Below are 21,873 nucleotides of genomic sequence, written 5' to 3'. Positions count from 1 at the left end.
ACTTTATCTTACAAGCCCACACCAGTAGGTTGGACATATAGAACATTTAAATTCGTTTTTCTTTTGTGATTTTAACAAATCCGTACTGGTAGCTCTAGTCAGATTTTGTAGCTCTCCTCTCGCAAAACGCCTCTGCCTGTTTAATTTTAGGGTAACCTAGCCTACTTTTTCGCTACACCATGAGGACAAACACGTGTGAGCGTTTTCCTGAAATGCAGGTTTATTTGTTATTAATGGCGGAAATTACGGGATTACATAGGTTTAACTACAATAATGGTAAAATATATATTTGTGCCAATTTATGCGATTTTTGACGTTTTGATTCGACCCAAATGCTATTTCCGTGATTGTTTATGCTAAAACATTAAACATGAAAAAATAAATCGTCGCTAAACGTGAAAAGCTTTGATAGATTTTTGTTGTGTCCCAAACTGGGAATTCCGAAACGAGTCATATGGCTTTAAACGACCATCCAACATCTGTGTTGTGTAGTCTCAAATATGCCTTATTAGTTAGCTGAGTAAACAAATACGACTGTCTTCATTACTTTAAATTAGTGATGGGCATTCCGGCTCTTTTTCGTGAGCCGGCTCGTATGGCTGAGCTCACTAAAAAGAGCCGGCTCTTTTGGCTCCCGAACGGCTCTTTAAAAAATACATGTTTTAACTATGAATTTGACTATGATAGGTGTGAAAACAATTTGAATTAAATTATGAAATGAAATCATACTCGACCAACCACATATCTTTAAAAATGCATTGATTTTTCATGGCTCTCCTCCAAGTTTTGACTACTCTCTGACTGTGTGTGAGTTGGCTCGGCCCTCCCTCATGCAGGATTGACAGGAACAGAATGTGAGGATGATCGTGTGCGCTTTTAACCCTTGTGCTGCCTTCGGGTCACATGACCCAAAGGTTCATAACGAACCATCGTTGTATTTAGACAATTTTACCCAATACAAAAACAAATAAAAATAATTTTCTTTTAACCTTCGCAATGTGGGGGGTCTGAGACAGCCCAACGGTTAAAAGAAAATGCTTCACTTCGTTTTTGTATGCGGTAAAGTTGTCGCAATACGACGGTGGGTCACAATGACTGATGGGTCAGAATGACCCGAAGATAACACAAGGGTTAAGCCTACAAGTATTTTTTTGTTGTTCTTTGAATTAGTCAATAATTTGAAATACAATTAAAATTCATTATTTCATAATAATTTAGTTTTTATAGGCTGTATTAATCTATTATAAATAGAGTCGGCTCTTCAGATATGCGAGCCAGCTCCCGACGTTCACCTTCAAGAGCCGGCTCTTAGAGCCGGATCGTTCGCGAACGACCCATCACTACTTTAAATTACACACTAGACAGACACCAGTATAACTGCAGTGATGGTGACAGCTAGTACACGTAAGGTGTGAGGAAGTACCTCTTGTAAGACACAAGACGGGTGTTTTCAACATCTGCAACATGCAATGTTGATAGCAATCTTTTGAGAAAGATACATTAAATCAAAGATTATGAGTGACTAGGATAAATCGAGGGAGGGGGTTAATCGAGATTCGGGCTCAGTACAAGGCCATTATTCTGACAGACACTGGTTGATAACTTGGATCTGTGCAGAATGGCAAATGCAAGCATTTTATTGACAGTGTGCATGCATTAGCCAGGTACAAAACAAGGTGATTAGGTTAAAAAGAGTTTTAAAAAATGAGGCAATGACAAAAGTCTCTCTCTGCTCCCACAAACAAGCTCTAGAAATGGATAGTGGCAGTGGCGGATTTAGGCATAGGCGACATGGGCAGCCACCCAGGGCGGCATCTTGTCGGGGGCGGCACAGGGCACCCGCACCCAAAAACATCAATGGGGTCAATTCAACTGGTCGGAGTGGGCTCCCTGACTCTAGTTTGGGAGCTAGGCAGGCTGCCTGCTCGTCTCCCACTCAAAAGTACGAGATGGGGAGGGGGGCGGGGATATGTTGGCCTCTGGTCTCCCCACTGGAAGCCTGAGGAAGGGGGAACGGGGGAATCTATCAAATAGGGCAGTGTTTTTCAAACTTTTTTTTCGGCAACCCACATTTTCAAAATGACAAACCATCGCAACCCAAATTATATGAAAAGGGGTGTTTGCAAATATAGGCTACAATGTCCCTATCGTTATTATTTATTTGTTCATGTTTTAACATAATAATTTGTTCTAATTGTCATCAGTAATAATATACGCCACTACAACTGCCCTGCTAATGCATGCACAGTCTGTGTTGGATGTGATGCTAGTTTGGAAAGAACGATAGGTACTTCCACACTTAGTTAATTTTAGTTAATAAAAATGTTGGGCCTTTATTTGAGCGCAAAATAAAGCTTTATGTAAAAGAAACATAGCCGTTTCTTCATTGGTAAAACCTTGTCTAGTGAAGGTGATGTCTTTTTGTCTCAATTTTTCAGCCCCACCCTTAAGTTTCTTAGCCTGGTTTTCCATCGTTATTCTTGTCCCGGTGCTCCCGATGGCCAGTCCTCTACTGTGGGGCTGTGCCGCGGTGGTGGATTTTCAAGTCATATCATTTTAAATTCTCGTGCTGTCAGGGGGTGCTGCAGCACCCCTAGTTCCCGCGGCCATGCATGTGTATGTATTTATTTAAGTTTGAAGCTCATGATTCGTACCCAATGTTTCTGGTTGGACTTGGACCTCTGTTGATGTGTCTGGCTCTGGCACACGCTTCTTTAAGTACCTTTCTGAAGCCAGGCTAACATAACGACTTACAAACTCCGAAACTCGACACACTTTTTTTGTTTCTAGGTTTTCAGCAGTGAAAAATCTGTTACGCACTTACGCAGGCATCAGACATCTTTTTCGAACTAGCGTCCGTGGAGAAGCGAACTTCTGATAGGGTGTGCCGACTGCTTGCCTTTACGTGATTCGTCAAGATCTGAGGTAAGTCACGTAGTGATAGGGTCATTACCAACATATATATATGATTACCAATATCTCTGACGCTGACGCTTTCTCTGTCAGTGGTAGAGTAGCCTACCGGGCCGGCTACATGCGAGAAGTAGCGGTACGCAAGCAAAAGTAAAATGTAGAAGTGCCGGTACTGCATACCAGTAAGTACCGGCCCACTTCGATCACTGCCTATGACAAAATAATTATGAAAACATATTTGCCGATGCATGAAAATTGGGCGTCAGAGATATTGGTAATCATAGATATATATATATATATATGTTGGTAATGACCCTTTCACTACGTGACTTACCTCAGATCTTGACGAATCACGTAAAGGCAAGCAGTCGGCACACCCTATCAGATGACAACCCTATGACAAAATAATTATGAAAACATATTTGCCGACCCAATTTACATCCCCCGGACTTTGAAAAACACTGAAATAGGGCACCTCTAACTTTGTACAGTAATGCAATAAGTAAAATCTGACACACTACGAAATGCTACCAAATAAAGCACAATTCATTCATAATACTGTGAGGCCTACAGTTTTACAGACATATGGTTGCATTTCTTTCAGGTTTGTGCGAAATCTTTAGAATAATCTAAAACCAGTCTGCACCGGGGGTGTAGACGTTGTTAACATTCGGGGCTTAGCCCAATCCTGACAGGGCCTTGTCTAGGCTTTATTTGACCTCACTTATGGGCGTCAACAGTGAATGCAGGTTGTTTGCCCAGGGAGCCATACAAGCTAAAACCGCCCCTGGATAGTGGCCTACTTGTGCTTTCCAATTGGTGTCGAGTTCTGATGGACATACAAAGACTGGTCCTGCTTGAAAAGCATCAAATCCAGTATTCTATTATTTTGCCATAGTTTTGTGAGCAGCCTAAAAAAACTAGTCACATCCACTCGAGTCGACATTCTTCTTAGATTCTGAGGCAAATGGATTAGCTACATCCTCATACATCTGAATACCATCCATAGACTCACATCTGCTCTGTGGTTGACAAAAGCAATGCATTCTGGAAGTCCACGCTCACGACTGATCCCCCCCCCCCCCAGACTGTCTCTTACACCCCCCTCCCCTCCATCCTTTTTGTGTGGAAATAAGCAACGTTTAAATGTTAAAGGGGTCATTGACTGTTTTTTGGGGTATTTCACACTGTTCCTTAAGGTCTCCGAATAGGGTATGTAACATTGGTTGGGCTGAAAATGGCCCGGGTGCTGTTCTATGCCCCCTGATGCTTCCTTTGAAATTGTCCCGGGAGTTTTCTCCTTTTATGGTAGAGTTGCGCGCTGATTGGTTGGTTTACAACAAGTGAAGCTGCAGAGCAAAGACACAACACGGCCAACAGCACTCACTGGAACATCGAAGGTGGAGACTTGAAATAAAAACAAATAAATCTATTGTGTCTACACAACACTGTTTTCAACAGATTGACTAGATATCATTTGAAATGATTACGTTAGTTGTTTACACTTCTGTTGTCAAAGCAAACAGGTTCGACTTAGGTGGGTAACGTTAGCACTACAGCTTAGCAAACAAACTATCGTGATTCAACTCAGCTTCAGTTAGCTCTAGCTATCTTGCTGAAAAATAGATCTGGACAAACATGCATCTTGAATTGTAGATTTACATGACAACACAGGTTATTTATTTGAATGAAATACAGTCAGGAACATGAAATAACGTTAGCCCCATTGCCAGTAAACTAAATCACACATTCTACCAATGCTAGATACAGGCAGGATACGTTAGCATTGCTAATAATAACTGTTAGTAGTGAACACCAGTGGCGGCTGGTGACCAAAATAAATTAGGGAGGACAGGAGAAAAAATATATAAAATAACTATGGTGTGTTGTTTGTAGCAATAAGCCGACTAGCAACCCATTGTAAATTTACCATATAACTAGGGTAACGTAATGCATCTGAAGTTTATCGTCATCTTCCATAGCTCTAAGTAGTAATTATAATATCATAATACTGTATAGCCTATCGATTGTATTACAACACAAAGGATGATTTTTTTTTTTACATTTTGAAGAAAAGGGAATTATGCATCTAATCACTGCGGGCATGGGAACATTTTACACAACAAAACCCTCTGTTTATAAAAAGGAGAAACAAGATACAGATAATAACTCTTTATTAACCTTTTCATGTTCCTGTTAAATTTGCCTGAAAACGCCTAAACAGCATACCCAAAGTAAATTGGAAGCTGTTCTTGAACCATTTGGAGTACATGCATGTAAATGATCTCTTTTGAAAGCTGACACTCTGAAGTTATGTCCCCTGTTGTCAGGACCCCTGTCAGTCCTTCTAGTGTTGAGTAATAGAAGCTTGAACACAAGGAAAGTGAAAATTATTATTTCCGCCTAGATTTTGTTTTGAAAACAGAGACCTGAATAGGCCTAGAGGTGGTAGGTATTATCTGGAAGACTAAATTGGACCACAGGTTGAAGCCTTACCCAATTCAAATCAAAAGTCAAACATAATACCACAATATATTCATATTTGACACATGTTTTTATAAGAGTACATCCAGGAATTTTCTAAAAGGGTCTTTTGGAGACTCCAAAATGACCCTTTGTAACCAAGGTCAAGGTCAAATAAAAAGGTATTATTTTTCATAATTGTTATCTCTGGCCCATCTCTGGTACTTAGAAATATCATATATAATAGCTAAATCCCTAATTAGTAATACTGAAACACAAAAACTGAAGCATGAACACATTGGAGTGCTTTATCTGATTCCAAGGATTGGCGCACAAAGAACACTGATTCTGTCAACCATATTGCGCAATCGACTGTTATTTTGAAGGCTCCACAGACGCATACAAATGAGGTATTGGCATTTTCAGCTAGCTGTCAGCTACAAGGCTAACGAGCTAATTTCAGAGCCAGTCGAAGCCAGTTCGAGAAATTTGTTTAGAACGAGTGTGGGGGGGGGGGGGGGGGGCAGGACGCACAGACCTAGTTGGCTTTAGAGGGCTGTCAACGGGGCATGGAAGCTCCTATTGGGTCGAACAAGGTGTCAATCAAAAGGGGAGGGTTCAACGGACATTTTGAGACCTTCATTTTGTAAATACTCCGTTGATAAATCGGAGAAAATAACACTTTTATGTGAACAAGTTGTTTCTTCCGTCGGCTAACTTGCATAATGAAACAAAGGATAATGGCTATTCATGAACGTAAAACATTGTATTTGGACGAATTACTTTACATGGTTAGATACTTTGAACCCTTGGGACTTACGCAGATCAAGTTTTGATGGCATGATTTGCACACCTGGACCTATTTGAACAACTTAGGGTGAGTACAACTTTTTTCTTTGGCATTGTTGAAGGAATGTTCACCGGAAAAAGACGTTGACTTTGCTTGCTATTGCGACTTGATCTTGAATTGGTTTATTTCAATGGAAGCACAAGAATCGTAGCTTTCCAACGATGTATAACATGTGTAGCGTCTAAAAAATATATTTTTTAGAATTTAGTGCGTCGTAACTGAGGAAGGGGGAGGCAGCATTTTTGTCTCGCGGGCGAAACAGGAGCTTAATCACCAGGTAGGCAAATATGGTTGATGCGGTTTTCCCCCAGAAGCTTTAATGTTATGTCGGCATTTCTATGCTCCCTGCTTTTGTGTTGCCGATGTTCCAAGTACCAGTGTTTCCTCTAGGATTTTTTTTTAGCTGTGGGGCAGGTCTGTCCGACAAAGTTCTCACCCTAACCCTATATTTCAGGTTATATTCCAGAGCAGGTTATAATGTAATAGTCTAATAGCTAATGTAATAGCTAATGTAATATTCGTCCTATTTCCCCTAAGCAATAAGGTTAGGCTACTTAGAGACCTTCCACTCATAAAGTATGTTCTAAATGGAACTAGAAAGTGCATTTCCTGCAGAAAATGCGTTGGAATGCTGAAAGCTGAAATTATTATTTTTTAATTGCTGAAAATACCGAAATGAGAAAATACCCGCAAGCTGAAATGAATTTCAAAAATGTGTGAGTCACACAAAAGAGGCAATGTGGAAACTGAACTGCATCATCTAACAACGCTAAGAGCTGAAATACAATGCGGGAGAAGCTGAAAGCTGAACTGTTAAACTGTAGAAGTAGTAGAAGTAGAATATTCGTTTTAGTAGCTGAAATTATAGTGCTCTTAGTCTTTTAATGAGACGAGTTGACTGAATAGCTCTGTCTTGTGACTCCACTAATCAGCTAATACCAATCACCTGTGTAAGAGACTGAGTGGCGCGTGTCTGTTTGGTTGCTACGGTGATGGTGCAGCTATGATTGCTAACGCGCTGAGGGCAGAGCGAATAACAGAAATTTAGCTAGAATCCACCTCAAACAAGTTAACCTAGACGTCAAACTATACGTCCAATCAAAAAAATAAGGATATTTTCCGAGACCCAAGACTTTGCCGAAACCAGAGATATCCTTTATATGTCTGTGCGGTCAGAAATACGACTCTACCGGCAGTTTCAAAAACGTGTAACTTCTGCTTTCTCTGAGAAATGTGTCACCAGATTTGCATTGGTCTCTATGGGGCGAGAGTTGGACTTTGTCTCGCTTTCGTGAGGCTCTGATCAAATGTGTACGTCTGTTGGATTCCACAGACAACTGTCTACGACCAACACAACACACATCTATTGATCCAAAAATTAAGCATGAAGAGTGAAAATTGTGGCAATGCTGGCAAACTAGAAATACTTTTTGAAACTGATTTCGAAGCTCCCCTCCACTCTAAGCGTTTCAGTCAGCACTCTAGGCTCTCACATACACACCCATGTAAATTTCAGAAACGGTTTGAAAAAGTCATGAAACATAATCAGTGATATTGAAAAAAGTTGAATAGATATCAAAAAGCTGAATATTTTAAAAAATAGTTTAGGGTTTTGTCAACGTTTTAAAGTTTAAATGGTGGCTCTAGCTGAAAGATTGAGGAAGAAGAAGGATTTGAAAGTTTAAGAAGTTTAAGAGGATTGAGAGGATTTGAAAAAAAACTCAATTGGAAAACCATGTTAAAAATATTATGAATATTGATTTATATAATTCAAGCATAAGAGGTACAAAGCTGAAAAGATATAGCAGTCATAGCCTGAAACTGCAGAATTTTTTGATAGCTGTACGGTTTTAATAGCTGAAGATTTGAAGGCGCTTATTAATTAATTAATCATTACGATTTAAAGTTTTCACTCTTTCGACATTCCCGAGACAGCAACGCGCGCAGGTAGAATACTATATGTGTTGCCTTCCCGGTCTGTTAAAATTGATGCTAAATAAGTATTTTTTTTTCGACAAAAACAACTAGCTAGCTAGCACTAGCTATCGAAGGAGTAAAAACTTTAAATCGTAGAGTAGAATAAACTGGTTTAAACTGGTTTTTGTGTTATCTTCGGGTCATTCTGACCCATCAGTCATTGTGACCCACCGTCGTATTGCGACAACTTTACCGCATACAAAAACAAAGTGAAGCATTTTCTTTCAACCGTTGGGCTGTCTCAGACCCCCCACATTGCGAAGGTTAAAAGTAAAAAAAAAATATTTGTTTTTGTATTGGGTAAAATTTGGTAAACACAACAATGGTTCGTTATGAACCTTTGGGTCATGTGACCTGAAGGCAGCACAAGGGTTAAAGAAGCCTAAATACAAAACTTCTTACCTAGTAACCAGTATAGCATAGTATAGCAACAGATATCTCAGGAATTTAAGGTCAGCATAGTGACGGACGAGTCCTTGCATCGGAACGGCATTGTGACGTCAGGTAGGACGCTATTTGGCCCTAGGACACTATTTGGCCTGACAGCGTCACAAGACAGCTATTCAGTCAACTCGCCTCATTAAAAGACTAAGAGCACTATAATTTCAGCTACTAAAACGATAAATCTACTACTTCTACAGTTTAACAGTTCAGCTTTCAGCTTCTCCCGCATTGTATTTCAGCTCTTAGTATTGTTAGATGATGCAGTTCAGTTTCCACACTGCCTCTTTGGGGTGACTCACACAGCTTGCAGGTATTTTCTCATTTCTGTATTTTCAGCAATTAAAAAATTATAATTTCAGCTTTCAGCATTCCAACACATTTTCTGCAGGAAATGCACTTTCTAGTTGAACACAAAATACACATTACTAAAACCATTTCAATATAGGCTACTTCGTCAGTCTCCTGAGACCTAATTTTAATTAATATTACTAAAATGCTCAACTATCACACTCTCTCATAAACGGATGATGACATTTCCAAGAGAATGATTAGTCAGTAGGCGATGCTTTCAGAGGTGATGATCTGTTATCTCGAACATGGCCTGCCCCAGAGCAGGTTAGGTGTGGAGCATAAGGTACCATGATGATCTACCCTGATAAGAAGTGAACCACTGTTGTGACACTGAAAACCCAGGGTTAAACATGAAGTTACCTTGCTAACCCCAAATTCTGCTTCTGAAGGCCGCAATATGCTTCTGCGTCTCCGTTTACGGATGGGCGGGCGCACGGATACGCACGGATACGGACGGATAGACTGCGTTTATGGTTCTCCGTAGGCTGTGGGTGCTGAAAACAATTCACCGCCAGAAGAGTAGGTGGCGCAACGGTTTTTTGTAAATCGTCGTGGAGTGTTTATTTACCTAGGTTATCGAGAAGTCGGAGCAAATTAACAAATTAGCCGTTTCATCAATACAATACGCACATTTTCAACAACTACACTGCCCATTTCTCGTCACATTTTAATTCAGATGCTGATTTACATGTACTGTTTAGCTGAAATATGAATTGTGAAAACTTACAGCAATGGCGGTCAAAGGATTCTGTTCGTCCTGTTTATCCCGGCTACCCCGCCCCCGCCCCTGACGCAAGCGATTCTTATTACTGACCAATCACAGCCAAGGGGGTCTCCGTAGCTCTCCGTCGCTCACGACGGATAGTTAGAAAATTCAGGAGGTGCACGTCGAGCTCTCCGGGGCTCTCCGAGGGCTGACGGAGAGCTCGTAGAGGGCGTTCCTCGGAGAAGAGGGCGTTCCCATGTGTCCGTTTTTCGAAAAACGCAGAAGCTTATATAAGCCTTTAGTACAGGCCCCTGGTCGGCACAACTTATACAAAACAAGTTACAGCAAAAACAAATTAGTTACAACAGCACAATATTGTCACGCATAATGAATGCCACTTGGACATTACAAAGGAGACACTGTAGGCAACTTGATGGTGAGCTATCAAAACATAGTAGGCTTTTACTGTTTTGACAAGCCAATAACACAATCTTAAAATGAACATTGTTGTCTTTCCACATAGATGCTACAGAGGAGTTTGCCACGGCACTGCAAACAATCGACTAGGCTCGTCGATGGTTTAGCATATTTAGCAGTCACCAACTTCCTGATAATGTGCGCAAGATACCAAATTATTTTCATTTTTCGAGCGGAGACATTAGTACTAGAATGGATATAAAAAGTCTACACACCCCTGTTAAAATGGCAGGTTTTTGTGATGTAAAAAAATGATACAAAGATAAATCATGTCAGAACTTTTTCCACCTTTTTAATGTGACCTATAACGTGAACAATTCAATTGAAAAACTAACTGAAATCTTTTAGATTTATTTTTTTATTACAATAACCTGGTTGCATAAGTGTGCACACCCTTAAACTAATACTTTGTTGAAGAACCTTTTGATTTTATTACAGCACTCAGTCTTTTTGGGTAGGAGATCATTAGCATGGCACATCTTGACTTGGCAATATTTGCCCACTCTTCTTTGCAAAAGCGCTCCAAATCGGTCAAGATTGTGAGGACATCTTCTGTGCACAGCCCTCTTCAGATCACCCCACATATGTTCAATTGGATTCAGGTCTGGGCTCTGGCTGTGCCATTCCAAAACGTTAATGTTCTTCTGGTGAAGCCATGCTTTTGTGGATTTGGATGTGTGCTTTGGGTTGTTGTCGTGCTGAAAGGTTAACTTCCTCTTCATCTTTCTAACGGAAGCCTGAAGGTTTTGTGCCAAAATGTCCTGGTATTTGGAAATGTTCATAGTTTCCTTCACCCTGACTAAGGCCCCGGTTCCAGCTGAAGAAAAACAGCCCCAAAGCATGATGCTGCCACCACCATGCTTCACCGTGGGTATGGTGTTCTTTGCAGTTTTGTTTTTGCGCCAAACATACCTTTTGGAATTATGGCCAAAAAGTTCAACCTTGGTTTCATCAGACCATAACACATTTTCCCACATGCTTTTGGGAGACTTGATGTTTGTTTTTGCAAACTTCAGCCGGGCTTGGATGTTTTTCTTCATAAGAAAAGGCTTCCGTCTTGCCACCCTACCCCATAGCCCATACATATGAAGAATATGGGAGATAATTGTCACATGTAGCACCGAGCCAGTACTTACTGCAGCTCCTCTAATGTTGCTGTAGGCCTCTTGGAAGCCTCAATGACCAGTTTTCTTCTCGTCTTTTCATCAATTTTGGAGGGATGTCCAGTTGTTGGTAATGTCTCTGTTGTGACATATTTTCTCCACTTGATGATGACTGTCTTCTAGGGCTGTCAACGAATATTCTATATTCGAATATATATTCGAATAGTGGGTAAAAACTGAAATTCGAATGTGAAAATTAATATTTGAATGTTAAAAAATTAAAACACAACCACGGAAGCAGCGGCGCGTCTGTCTGCTTTGCGGGTGGGGGCGCGCCTCAGCGTCACTGCTGATAGTTGACTTGCGTGGAAGATGGCAGAAAGTGCAGAACCCATCTTGACCGCAGCAAAGAAAGTGATTGTAACCCAAAAAAAATCTAAAGAGTGATGTCTGGAAATATTTCAGATTTTGGTCAGTTAATGGTAAACTTGTTCAGCCTACAGCTAAAGTAGTGTGTAAGCTATGTAAGCCAGAGTTAGCTTACCATTCAACAACTAGCAACTTGAGGCTACATCTCCATGTTTACCACAGCACAGCTCGCTCGGAGCGTTCAATGTCGGTTCTATACTGTAAAACTTCAATTAATGTTAATAATATTTGTTTCAATCACTGAATGAAGCCTGCCATATTTGGGACAAGAATCGCGACCTTAAATTGCTTGCACAAAACTCTTGATCAGAACTCAGCATTTGTTTATTGTTGTCGTTCATTTTACACCGCTATGCGCAGAGAGCGCGATGGTGCGGGAGAGAGAGAGAGAAAGAAAGAGTGCGTGTGTGCGAGCGAGAGGCCAAGGTCTGCGGTCTTGGCCATTAGTTAATTGACTTCTTTTTGTGTAGGTAATATGTTGTTAAATATGTTTAAACTTAAATAAATTAGGCCTTCCTACAGTATACAAGTAGTTGTATCTTGTTGTATTAATTTGTCCTGTTCTTGACGTGCCTAATGGGCAACCAGAAATTCGAATATATTCAAATGTGTTTTTTTAAAGGGAATATTCGAACGTCATTTTTGAGAAATTTTGACAGCCCTACTGTCTTCACTGTGTTCCATGGTATATCTACTGCTTTGGAAATTCTTTTGTACCCTTCTCCTAACTGATATCTTTCAACAATGAGATCCCTCTGATGCTTTGGAAGCTCTCTGCAGACCATAGCTTTTGCTCTGAGATGCAACAAAAAAAATGTCAGGAAAATCCTACTGGAACAGCTGACCTTTATATGTGATTAATCAGAGTCACTTTAAATGATGGCAGGTGTGTAATGACTTATATTTAACATGAGTTTGTGTGATTGCTTAATTCTGAACACAGCCACGTCCCCAGTTATAAGAGGGTGTGCACCCCTATGCAATCAGGTAATTGTAATTAAAAAAAATAAAGATCTTCAAAGATTTCAGTTTGTTTTTCAATTTGAAATGTTCACAATATAGGTCACAATAAAAGTGAAAAAAATTCTGACATGATTTATCTTTGTCTCATTCTTTTACTTCACAAACTCCTGGCATGTGCCACTCCTAGGGTGTGTAGACTTTTTATATCCACTGTATATCCCAGTGCGTAAGATGGTATCTTGGTGTGTTAGACACTACCACTATGCCTTGTGGTTCCAAATTCTCTCCCCAAGTCATCATCCAACTCGTGTCGAGACAGATTACACCACATTTAGGTTTGCTTGTTTGTGCTAGTTATTTACAGGCCCTGAAATGAAACAGCTGCCTGCAGACACTGTGCGACTCTTGTCCAGCTCCCAAATCATCACCTGTGTGGTGAATGTGGTGAAAGAGTTGCTTGAGAACTCCCTGGATGCTGGTGCCTCATGTATAGAGTTAAAATTGGTAAAGTATTTATTTTCTACTACTCTACACTATAATCCTAATCTATTGTCCTAGGTCAGTGTTATGAAAGTCTATCACATTGTATATGGTATTTGGAAGTTGAATAGTAATTTAAATGAATAAGAACTGGCACACATTTTTAAACAACCAAACTTGCATACAATGTTTGTAGTATGATAAATTCCTATGCCATTTGAGCAAATCTTGTCTGAATAAAGCAAACGTAGCATATATGACTTTATTCTTATGGTTTTATCTAGTTTTAGTGTAATGGAATTTTAGTCCTCTCTGTTATAGCTTTTTTGTTTATTACTCTCAGGAGAACTATGGACTGGATCAAATTGAGGTTAGAGACAATGGGTCGGGAATTAAAGTTGCAGATACACATGTGATGGCTTTGAAACACTACACTTCAAAAATGTGTAGCTATGATGACCTGGAGTGCCTGGAGACATACGGATTCAGAGGAGAAGCTTTGGGATCCATCTGTGCTGTGGCAGAGGTGATGAATGGCTGTCTAATACACTAGGGCATTGGTTTTCAAACTGGGGTACGTGTACCCCTTGGGGTACGCAAACTCTCTTCAGGGGGTACGCAAGAAAAAATCTGTAATGGCGCACAATGCATTGTATTTACTATAATTTGGCGATCTAATAAATGTTTATTCTCTCTGTTCTATGAACTTCAGATGCATTGATGATTGTTTCAATTGCTGCTGACTACCAATGTTCAGTGCACACATGGCTAATTTACATATTGTGTGTTTGTACCAGCCAATTATGAAGTCTTGTTTTTGCAATTTCTGCAAAACGCATGACCAAAGTTCAGATTTTTTTTTGTTTACAAGCCACTATACACTGTATGCCTGATGTAAGCCAAAATGTTTCAAATAGTTAGGTCATTGTTTTTTTGTTTGTATCACATTATTGTACCATATATTCTATAATATGGCTATATCAGATGGGGGTATGTGGTGCACTCTATTTCGAATTGATTATGCAGATTATAAAGTTTGAAAACCCCTGCACTAGGGTATTGATACAATAATCTTAATTAAGGATTGTTTTACTAGTCGGACTAGTTGAGCCGATATCATTTTGGGACTATGCTTAAAATAGCCTCGTCTTTTCTATGCTGCAATCAAGCATGTCAAATTATAAACATTTTCAGAATTGTATTTGTCTCAACAGGTAACTGTCACAACTAAGACTATTGAGGATGATGTCAGTACCCAGTATGTGCTAGACCACAAAGGCAGAGTCACTGCACAGATGCCCATTCATCTTGGAAAAGGTAACGCTTTAGTTTTGTAAATAAACAATATTACATGGCAGATCCAAAACATTATTTACAAATAGGATATAAAAACATTTTCCTATTCAGAGAAAATTGTCGTATTTTATAATTACAGAGCATACATTGCCAATAGTGAATGCAATACATATCTTAATTCTTTTTGACATTGATTTTTTATTTAACTATTTAAAAGTCTGTCCCCCGTGAAAAAAAACAAGCTAAATGTTACAAATCTTGTAGTACCCCATAACCTCAATTTTGTCGTTTTAGGTACCACAGTTAGTGTGTTGAAGCTTTTTAAAAGTCTTCCTGTGAGAAGGCAGTACTGTGCCAACATAAAGAAGTGCAAAGAAGAAATGAAGAAAGTGCAAGACATCATGATGGCCTACGCCATCATAAAACCAGAGCTAAGGCTCATCTTCATTCACAATAAGGTACCATAAATGCATGACCTTTTCAAATGTGAATATTGGTTTTCAGAAGAGAAATTGTATAGAAAAATGCGGTTTGTAAATCCTTGCCGTATGTTATAGTGAAAGCTGAACTAAAATGGCATACAAATCATTTGTTTGCCTTGAATTTGTTAACCTTGAATTATATGCCTAGCCACAAGGTGTCTCTCTATCTACAGGTACCATGACTCACGAGCATATAAAACCCATACTTATGTGATAGTGCTGGCAAATGCGCCTCGCAGGGTTGTAAAGGTAATAACTTAGTATTGTCAGGTATCTGATTACCAGATTTTTTTTAATACATACTTAAATCCATGTATTCTCAGGTGTCCTTTATTACTTAGGACTTATACTTATTACTTACTCTCATACCGCACGTTTTTACGATATTTTTTCGGATTTGTGGGAGGCACTAGGTTAATTCACCAAAAACACCAAGATTGAGTGCATGTCATTAGTCTGAAATTGTCTCCAACCGTGATTACTGTTGACTAGATTCCTTAAAACATATGAAGATTAATTAAGATCTTCCTGCGTATTATTAATAGTTATTTATCTGGAGGGGGGTAAATTGTCGTCGTTCCCCTGATTGGAAGAAAATCATGCATAAATCAATGTTCCAACGTCTATTGGAAAGCCTTCCCAGAAAAGTGAAGGCACTTAAAAAAACTAAGTGTGAATCATCTCCATATCAATGCTCATGATTGTAGGATGAGCTATTTAAGCAGCTGTCCATGTACTATTGGCCATATAGTGTACATTCAAGCTGTAAATAAACAATAAACAACCTATTAAGTAAACTCAAATACAAGGACAGGACAAAATTGAAAGAATATATTTTGAACGGTTTTCAAATGTATTTAAATACATATATGTAATATGAATACTGTATATATTCAGATGACATTACAAATAGGGCTTGGCTACATCGTTTTTCCTTTGGTGTTCCACAGTTTATTGTGCAATTATTGCCCCAATTTTTGCAGCTTAGACTTGGATCCTACTAAATATAATTTTTTTCCCCCAGGAAGTCCCTTTTTGTAATCGCAATGGAAAGACAGCGAAATTCGGATATGGATTTGATAAAGTGTTGTCCAAGTGCTTTGTTTTATAATCTAATTGGTGTTTTGTTAGGTGAACTGAAACACTTTGCTGTTTCTATTGTATTTTCACAGGTTGTAGTATGGCAAAAGACCAAAGCAACAGATCACAGGATGGCCCTCTTGGCCACACTCGGGACAAACACTGTAGCAAATCTTGTACATCATCGACTAGAGCAACCAGAGGTCAGTGACAGACATATACATGGCGGTGGTTATTAATGAATATATTTGTCTTATTATTAGGTGGTGTTTCTTTTTGTGGTATCTATGTGGATTTGATTTTTGATCATCTATCTTTCACAGATTTTAATAGATGGATTCTTTCCTAAACCTGGTACGGATTATTGTTCTAACAGCTCCAGTAACCCTGACAAAGCATTCATCTTTGTCAACAATCGGCCTGTCCAACAAAAAGATATCCTAAACGTAAGGCCATGTTCCAATATAATTTAAGTTGAATATACATGAAATATATTGAGTTTCAAGCCCCATCATTTATTGTAGCTTGATTGGTTCTCACTTTGGTTGTCTTCATACCCTATTAGTTAGTGCGGCAGCACTACATGGCCCAGCCATACCTGGCGGACTCAACACGCTGTCGCTATCCCATCCTAATGCTTAATATCATAGTTCCAGCCTACAGTGTAGATGTCAACCTGAAGCCTGACAAAACACAAGTTCTGCTTCACAATAAGGTGATCCTTCCCGTTTACTAGTATCACTGAAATTACTATATTACTTATAGTTCATGTAGATACCCCACAAATTGAATATGTGCCAATGTCAATAGTTATTCTGTCCAACAATACAACACATTTTTGCCCAAAAAATTCACATTTATAGTTTGAGCATGTATGATACTATTTGGGGGAGCCACGAGGGAGACATTGGGCAAGCCCTATGTTTTAATGTTCTTGTAATCTCAGGAACAAGCTACCATAATCTTGTACTAAAATTAATTACTGTTCCTCCCTCTCTTTTTAAAATGACAATTTAGGAGGCTGTGCTGACTGCAGTGGAAACCCTACTGGTTTCCCTCTATAGGTCTGGGACAAATACTGAGGCTCCACCAATCAGTAGAACGGACAAGAGAGCATCTCCCATTTCAGTCAGTCTTCAGCATTCTGGATGTTCATTGCACGCCAGTTTGGCAATGTCAGAAGAAATGGAAAACGTCAGGGAAGACAATGTGTCCAAGGCTACATCTGTCTGTGTTACCAGTGCTATATCAAAGTTTTCGGGGGCTGACACACTTTTAAATCATCAACCTGCAATTAGCGATTCCTCATCTTCCTCTGCAGATGACTGGATAGTTAACGAGATCCCAGTGGACTTAAATGTCTCCCTTCTAGAAGATGACACAGTACTGAGGACAGACTTAACAGATACAGTTCTAGGGGAAAACTTTACATGGTTGTCAGAAGAAAGTTGGAGTAGAGGCACTGCTCTGCTTGACCCCTGTACAGAGGAAGCCCTGCAGTCTGTTAAACTCTATTCACCCACTGGGAGAGGATATTTGGGCATAGGTAATGTCAAAGGCCAGTGCCGTCTTGAAAAAAAGGTGTCTAATGCCATTACAGATAATCAGGCATCACAGACCACTATTGATCTGATCAGTCATCATGTCCTGAAGACACCCCTTTCCCCTGCTTCACTATGTGAGGAGTACAGAAGTGAGGTTCTACAGGAGAAGCCCAAAGCCAGCCTCAAGAACATCGGCACTGCTGTGCAGGAGAGAAAAAAAATCCTGGGGAAGGAGGACAGAATAAGGTATGTTAGAAGTACTCTGGTGAATTATTTATGTTTTATTGATTGTTTAGTTATCGGCTCCCATCAGTTACAAATTGGCATACAGGTGCATCTCAATAAATTAGAATATCATCAAAAAGTTGATTTATTTCAGTAATTCGATTCAAAAAGTGAAACTCCTATATTATATAGATTCATTACACACAGACTGATATATTTCAAGTGTTTATTTCTTTTAATTTTGATGTTTTATAACTGACAGCTAATGAAAATCCAAAATTCAGTATCTCCGAAAATTAGTATATTGTGACAAAGTTCAATATTGAAGACCAGGGCTCAACGTTAAAACATTTTTGCCACTGGCCCGGTTTGAAACTTACTGGCCCCAAGACAATTTTTACTGGCCCCCCTCAAAAAGTTGTAATTTATCATTGTTACAACAAAACCAAAGACTTATAAGTTATGTTATTCTGTAAACTTGTTTCTTATATACTAGTGTAATAATTGGACTAATACGCTGTTCCTATTGGTCCAGAAGACGTTCTCAAAAGTTAATAATACCGTTTATATACCTCCTGAAAGTTCGCAGAGGTAAATAAACGTTTTTACGGACCTAGCAACAAGCGGTTGCCTTGGAGATGTAGCCATTGACCTTAACAACGTGGCATCTGCTCAGCAACAAAGTAGCCTAAATTGCCCCCCAAAAAACTAAAACAACCAAATATGGTTTGTGCACAGGTCCGGCAAACAACCGCAATCGCTTCCCGTTTTAAAGAAGTATCTGAAGCAGACAGAAGATGTTGTTGATATGTTGCCTTGGAGGTGTAGTGACGTCACCAGTGCAAGTGCAGCTGATTGCTCTGACAACATGGCGTCTGCTCCAGATTCGACGTGTTTGATTTGTGATCTTCCCACGTATTGTTGTAGTATATAAGAAACCAAATGTTTACTCCTCGACAGGTCAGCAAACGCTTTGTCACCTCGATTTGTTAAAACGATTTTTTTGTAAACCTTGACCTACGGTCTCGGTTAACAAACGCTTTAACAAATCTCGGTTTACAAAGGCGTTTGCAGACCTGTCGAGGAGTAAACATTTGCTGTTTATTTATTAAACACATCCTGGATATAAAAATAACAAAAATGAAATCACATTTCTAGTGAAGGATTCATATATCTATGTGTCTATTCCAATATGTAATGATGGTATTCAATGACACAAATCTGTGTTCTAGAAAGAGTGGTCTGGAGTCGCAGAGGTCCGATAATATCAGCTTTAATGCAGCAGTTGGAAATCAACAAGTACAGAGCTCTGGGGTTGTCTAAGTTTCCCTACCCGCAACAGAGTTTGGGCTGGTTCACGAAGTCCAACTGGCTATCTGTCCCTCCCCAGCATATATTTATACAGTGCAATTGAAACACAAGTATTAAAAAAGGGTTGAGCTTGTTCTCTCGTGCATCAGGGAGTTGTTCTTGCCTACGCGTCCCACCTGCTCGGGTGCCGTCTCCACCCGGTTTCAAGGTTGTTTCTGAAAATGAAGAGATAGAGACACAAATAACAGCCTGCTTCCCACACCCAGTGTGAGACCCAATGTTTAAGCCTGAGCACACTTTTAAGTTCATAACTTTAATAAGCACAATGCATAACTTTAATAAGCACAACATATTCTTTACTAGTAATAAAAAGGTAATAGTCAGCAAAACAATTTACTTTTTAACCTCAAACTTGACGTGCTCTCCCCTGCTGACAGCCATCTCTGCACAACTCTGTCTGGCTGATACTGTGAAACCTCTGGTCCCTCAATGCTAATATATAAAAGCTTCCATAGCATTTCATCAGTACGATACTGAGTACAGTACCCAAGTCGACACCATTCTTCTGCTGCAGTTCAATAGCCCGGGGGAACGAGGCGAACGGCTGGTCCGTCTTAATGACGTGATATGCCGTTGTTATAAGTCGTGCAATAACACGATGGGCATCTGCATTTAAATTCCTGACCAGCATTGTCAACGGCCCTGAAGATGGATTGTCAACCAGCCGCTTAGCTGTCATGCAAACCAGGTGCTGTCTGCTATTAGCATGGCTGGTCAGGGATTGTTTTCGAAAATTGTCGGTGCCTGTGTAAAAAGATCCACTTTTGTCTGCTTTAGACGGGAACATACGACAGACGACACGGTGCAGCTTAGTTCCATAAAAAAAAGTTTCTTCCGTTTGAGCTAGTAGCTCTCCTTTGCTGCCATCTTCACTTTATTGTCTCGCGCCAGTTGATATTTATTTTTTCGAGATTTGAGAATTACAATTTGACAACCACTCGTCACTCACTACTCAACTCTTGATTTGCCAACTGTGCGCCCCACTAGCTGCAAAGTTTATGCATTTAGCAGATAGCAAAACATATGAAGGATGTTAACTTTTACAATGCAATTCTTTTTTTTCAAACAATAATTTGCAGTGGCCCGATCGGGACAGTGAGTTGCTAGTTTAACTGTCCCAACGTTACATTTTACTGGCCCCGGGCCATCGTTATTGTCGAGCCCTGACATGGTGTCACACTCAAATCAGCTACTTAACTCAAAACACTTGCAAAGGTTTTCTGAGCCTTTAAATGGTCTCTCAGTTTGGTTCAGTAGGCTACACAATCATGGGGAAGACTGCTGACTTCTGCTGACTTCTGAAGACTGCTGACGATCATTGACACCCTGCACAAGGAGGGTAAGACGCAAAAGGTCATTGCTAAAGAAGCTGGCTGTTCACAGAGTGCTGTATCCAAGCACATTAATGGAAAGTTGAATGGAAGGAAAAAATGTGGTAGAAAAAGGTGCACAAGCAACAGGGATAACCGCAGCCTTGAGAGGATTGTGAAACAAAGGCCATTCAAGAATTTGGGGGAGATTCACAAGGAGTGGACTGCAGCTGGAGTCCGTGCTTTAAAGAGCCACCACGCACAGACGTATCCAGGACATGGGCTTCAACTGTCGCATTCCTTGTGTCAAGGCACTCTTGAACTACAGACAACGTCAGAGGCATCCTACCTGGGCTAAGGACAAAAAGGACTGGACTGTTGCTCAGTGGTCCAAAGTTCTCTTCTCAGATGAGAGTAAATTTTGCATTTCATTTGGAAATCAAGGTCCCAGAGTCTGGAGGAAGAGAGGAGAGGCACAGAATCCAAGTTGCTTGAGGTCCAGTGTAAAGTTTCCACAGTCAGTGATGGTTTGGGGTGCCATGTCATCTGCTGGTGTCGGTCCACTGTGTTTTCTCAGGTCCAAGGTCAGCGCAGCTGTCTACCAGGAAGTTTTAGAGTACTTCATGCTTCCCTCTGCTGACCAGCTTTATGGAGATGCAGATTTCATTTTCCAGCAGGACTTGGCACCTGTACACACTGCCAAAGGTATCAGTACCTGGTTTAAGGACCATGGTATCCCTGTGCATGATTGGCCAGCAAACTTGCCTGACCTAAACCCCATAGAGAATCTATGGGGTATTGTGAATAGGAAGATGCGAGACACCAGACCCAACAACGCAGAAGAGCTGAAGGCCGCTATCAGAGCAACCTGGGATTCCATAACACTTCAGCAGTGCCACAGACTGATCGCCTCCATGCCACGCCGCATTGCTGCAGTAATTCATGCAAAAGGAGCCCCGACCAAGTATTTAGTGTTGTACATGTTCATACTTTTCAGTAGTCTAACATTTAATTTATTAGTATTCTAATTTTCTGAGATACTGAATTTGGGGTTTTCATTAGCTGTCAGTTATAATCATCAAAATGAAAAGAAATAAACACTTTAAATATATCAGGCTGTGTGTAATGAATCTATATAATAGGAGTTTCACTTTTTGAATCGAATTACTGAAATAAATCAACTTTTTGATGATATTCTAATTTATTGAGATGCACCTGTATATATTCCATAATGGAATCAATATACAATGAAGTCCATACATATTCTGACACAAGTTTTATTATTTTGGCTTTTTACCAGAACATATTCAACTTAGTTAAATGATGAATATGTGCTTAAGGTGCTGTCTCTTAGCTTTTGGAGCCAAATTGGAGCCTTGTTTCACCAATTGAAAAATTAATCTGGGACT

The 21,873-nt window shown here is 39.9% G+C and overlaps 1 protein-coding gene across 5 annotated transcripts in view; it reads left to right on the top strand.

Moving 5' to 3' along the window:
• pms1 (PMS1 homolog 1, mismatch repair system component) overlaps positions 1–21,873 on the top strand; it is a 61,534-nt gene that overhangs the window by 158 nt on the left and 39,503 nt on the right. For 2 of the 5 annotated variants that reach the window (XM_062457373.1, XM_062457374.1), the window contains exons 2-9: positions 13,031–13,180; positions 13,500–13,682; positions 14,371–14,473; positions 14,747–14,910; positions 16,107–16,217; positions 16,338–16,460; positions 16,580–16,729; positions 17,032–17,804. In XM_062457373.1, coding sequence (XP_062313357.1) covers positions 13,049–13,180; positions 13,500–13,682; positions 14,371–14,473; positions 14,747–14,910; positions 16,107–16,217; positions 16,338–16,460; positions 16,580–16,729; positions 17,032–17,804 — 1,739 coding nt within the window. In that variant the 5' untranslated portion in view covers positions 13,031–13,048. Of the gene's footprint in view, positions 1–13,030; positions 13,181–13,477; positions 13,683–14,370; positions 14,474–14,746; positions 14,911–16,106; positions 16,218–16,337; positions 16,461–16,579; positions 16,730–17,031; positions 17,805–21,873 lie in introns of those variants that run through there. The other 3 variants (XM_062457376.1, XM_062457375.1, XM_062457377.1) reach the window with 3 other exon arrangements.

This window comes from Osmerus eperlanus, chromosome 3 (assembly GCF_963692335.1).
Source record: "Osmerus eperlanus chromosome 3, fOsmEpe2.1, whole genome shotgun sequence".
NCBI lineage: Eukaryota > Metazoa > Chordata > Actinopteri > Osmeriformes > Osmeridae > Osmerus > Osmerus eperlanus.
This window is presented reverse-complemented; position numbering and strand designations above follow the sequence as displayed.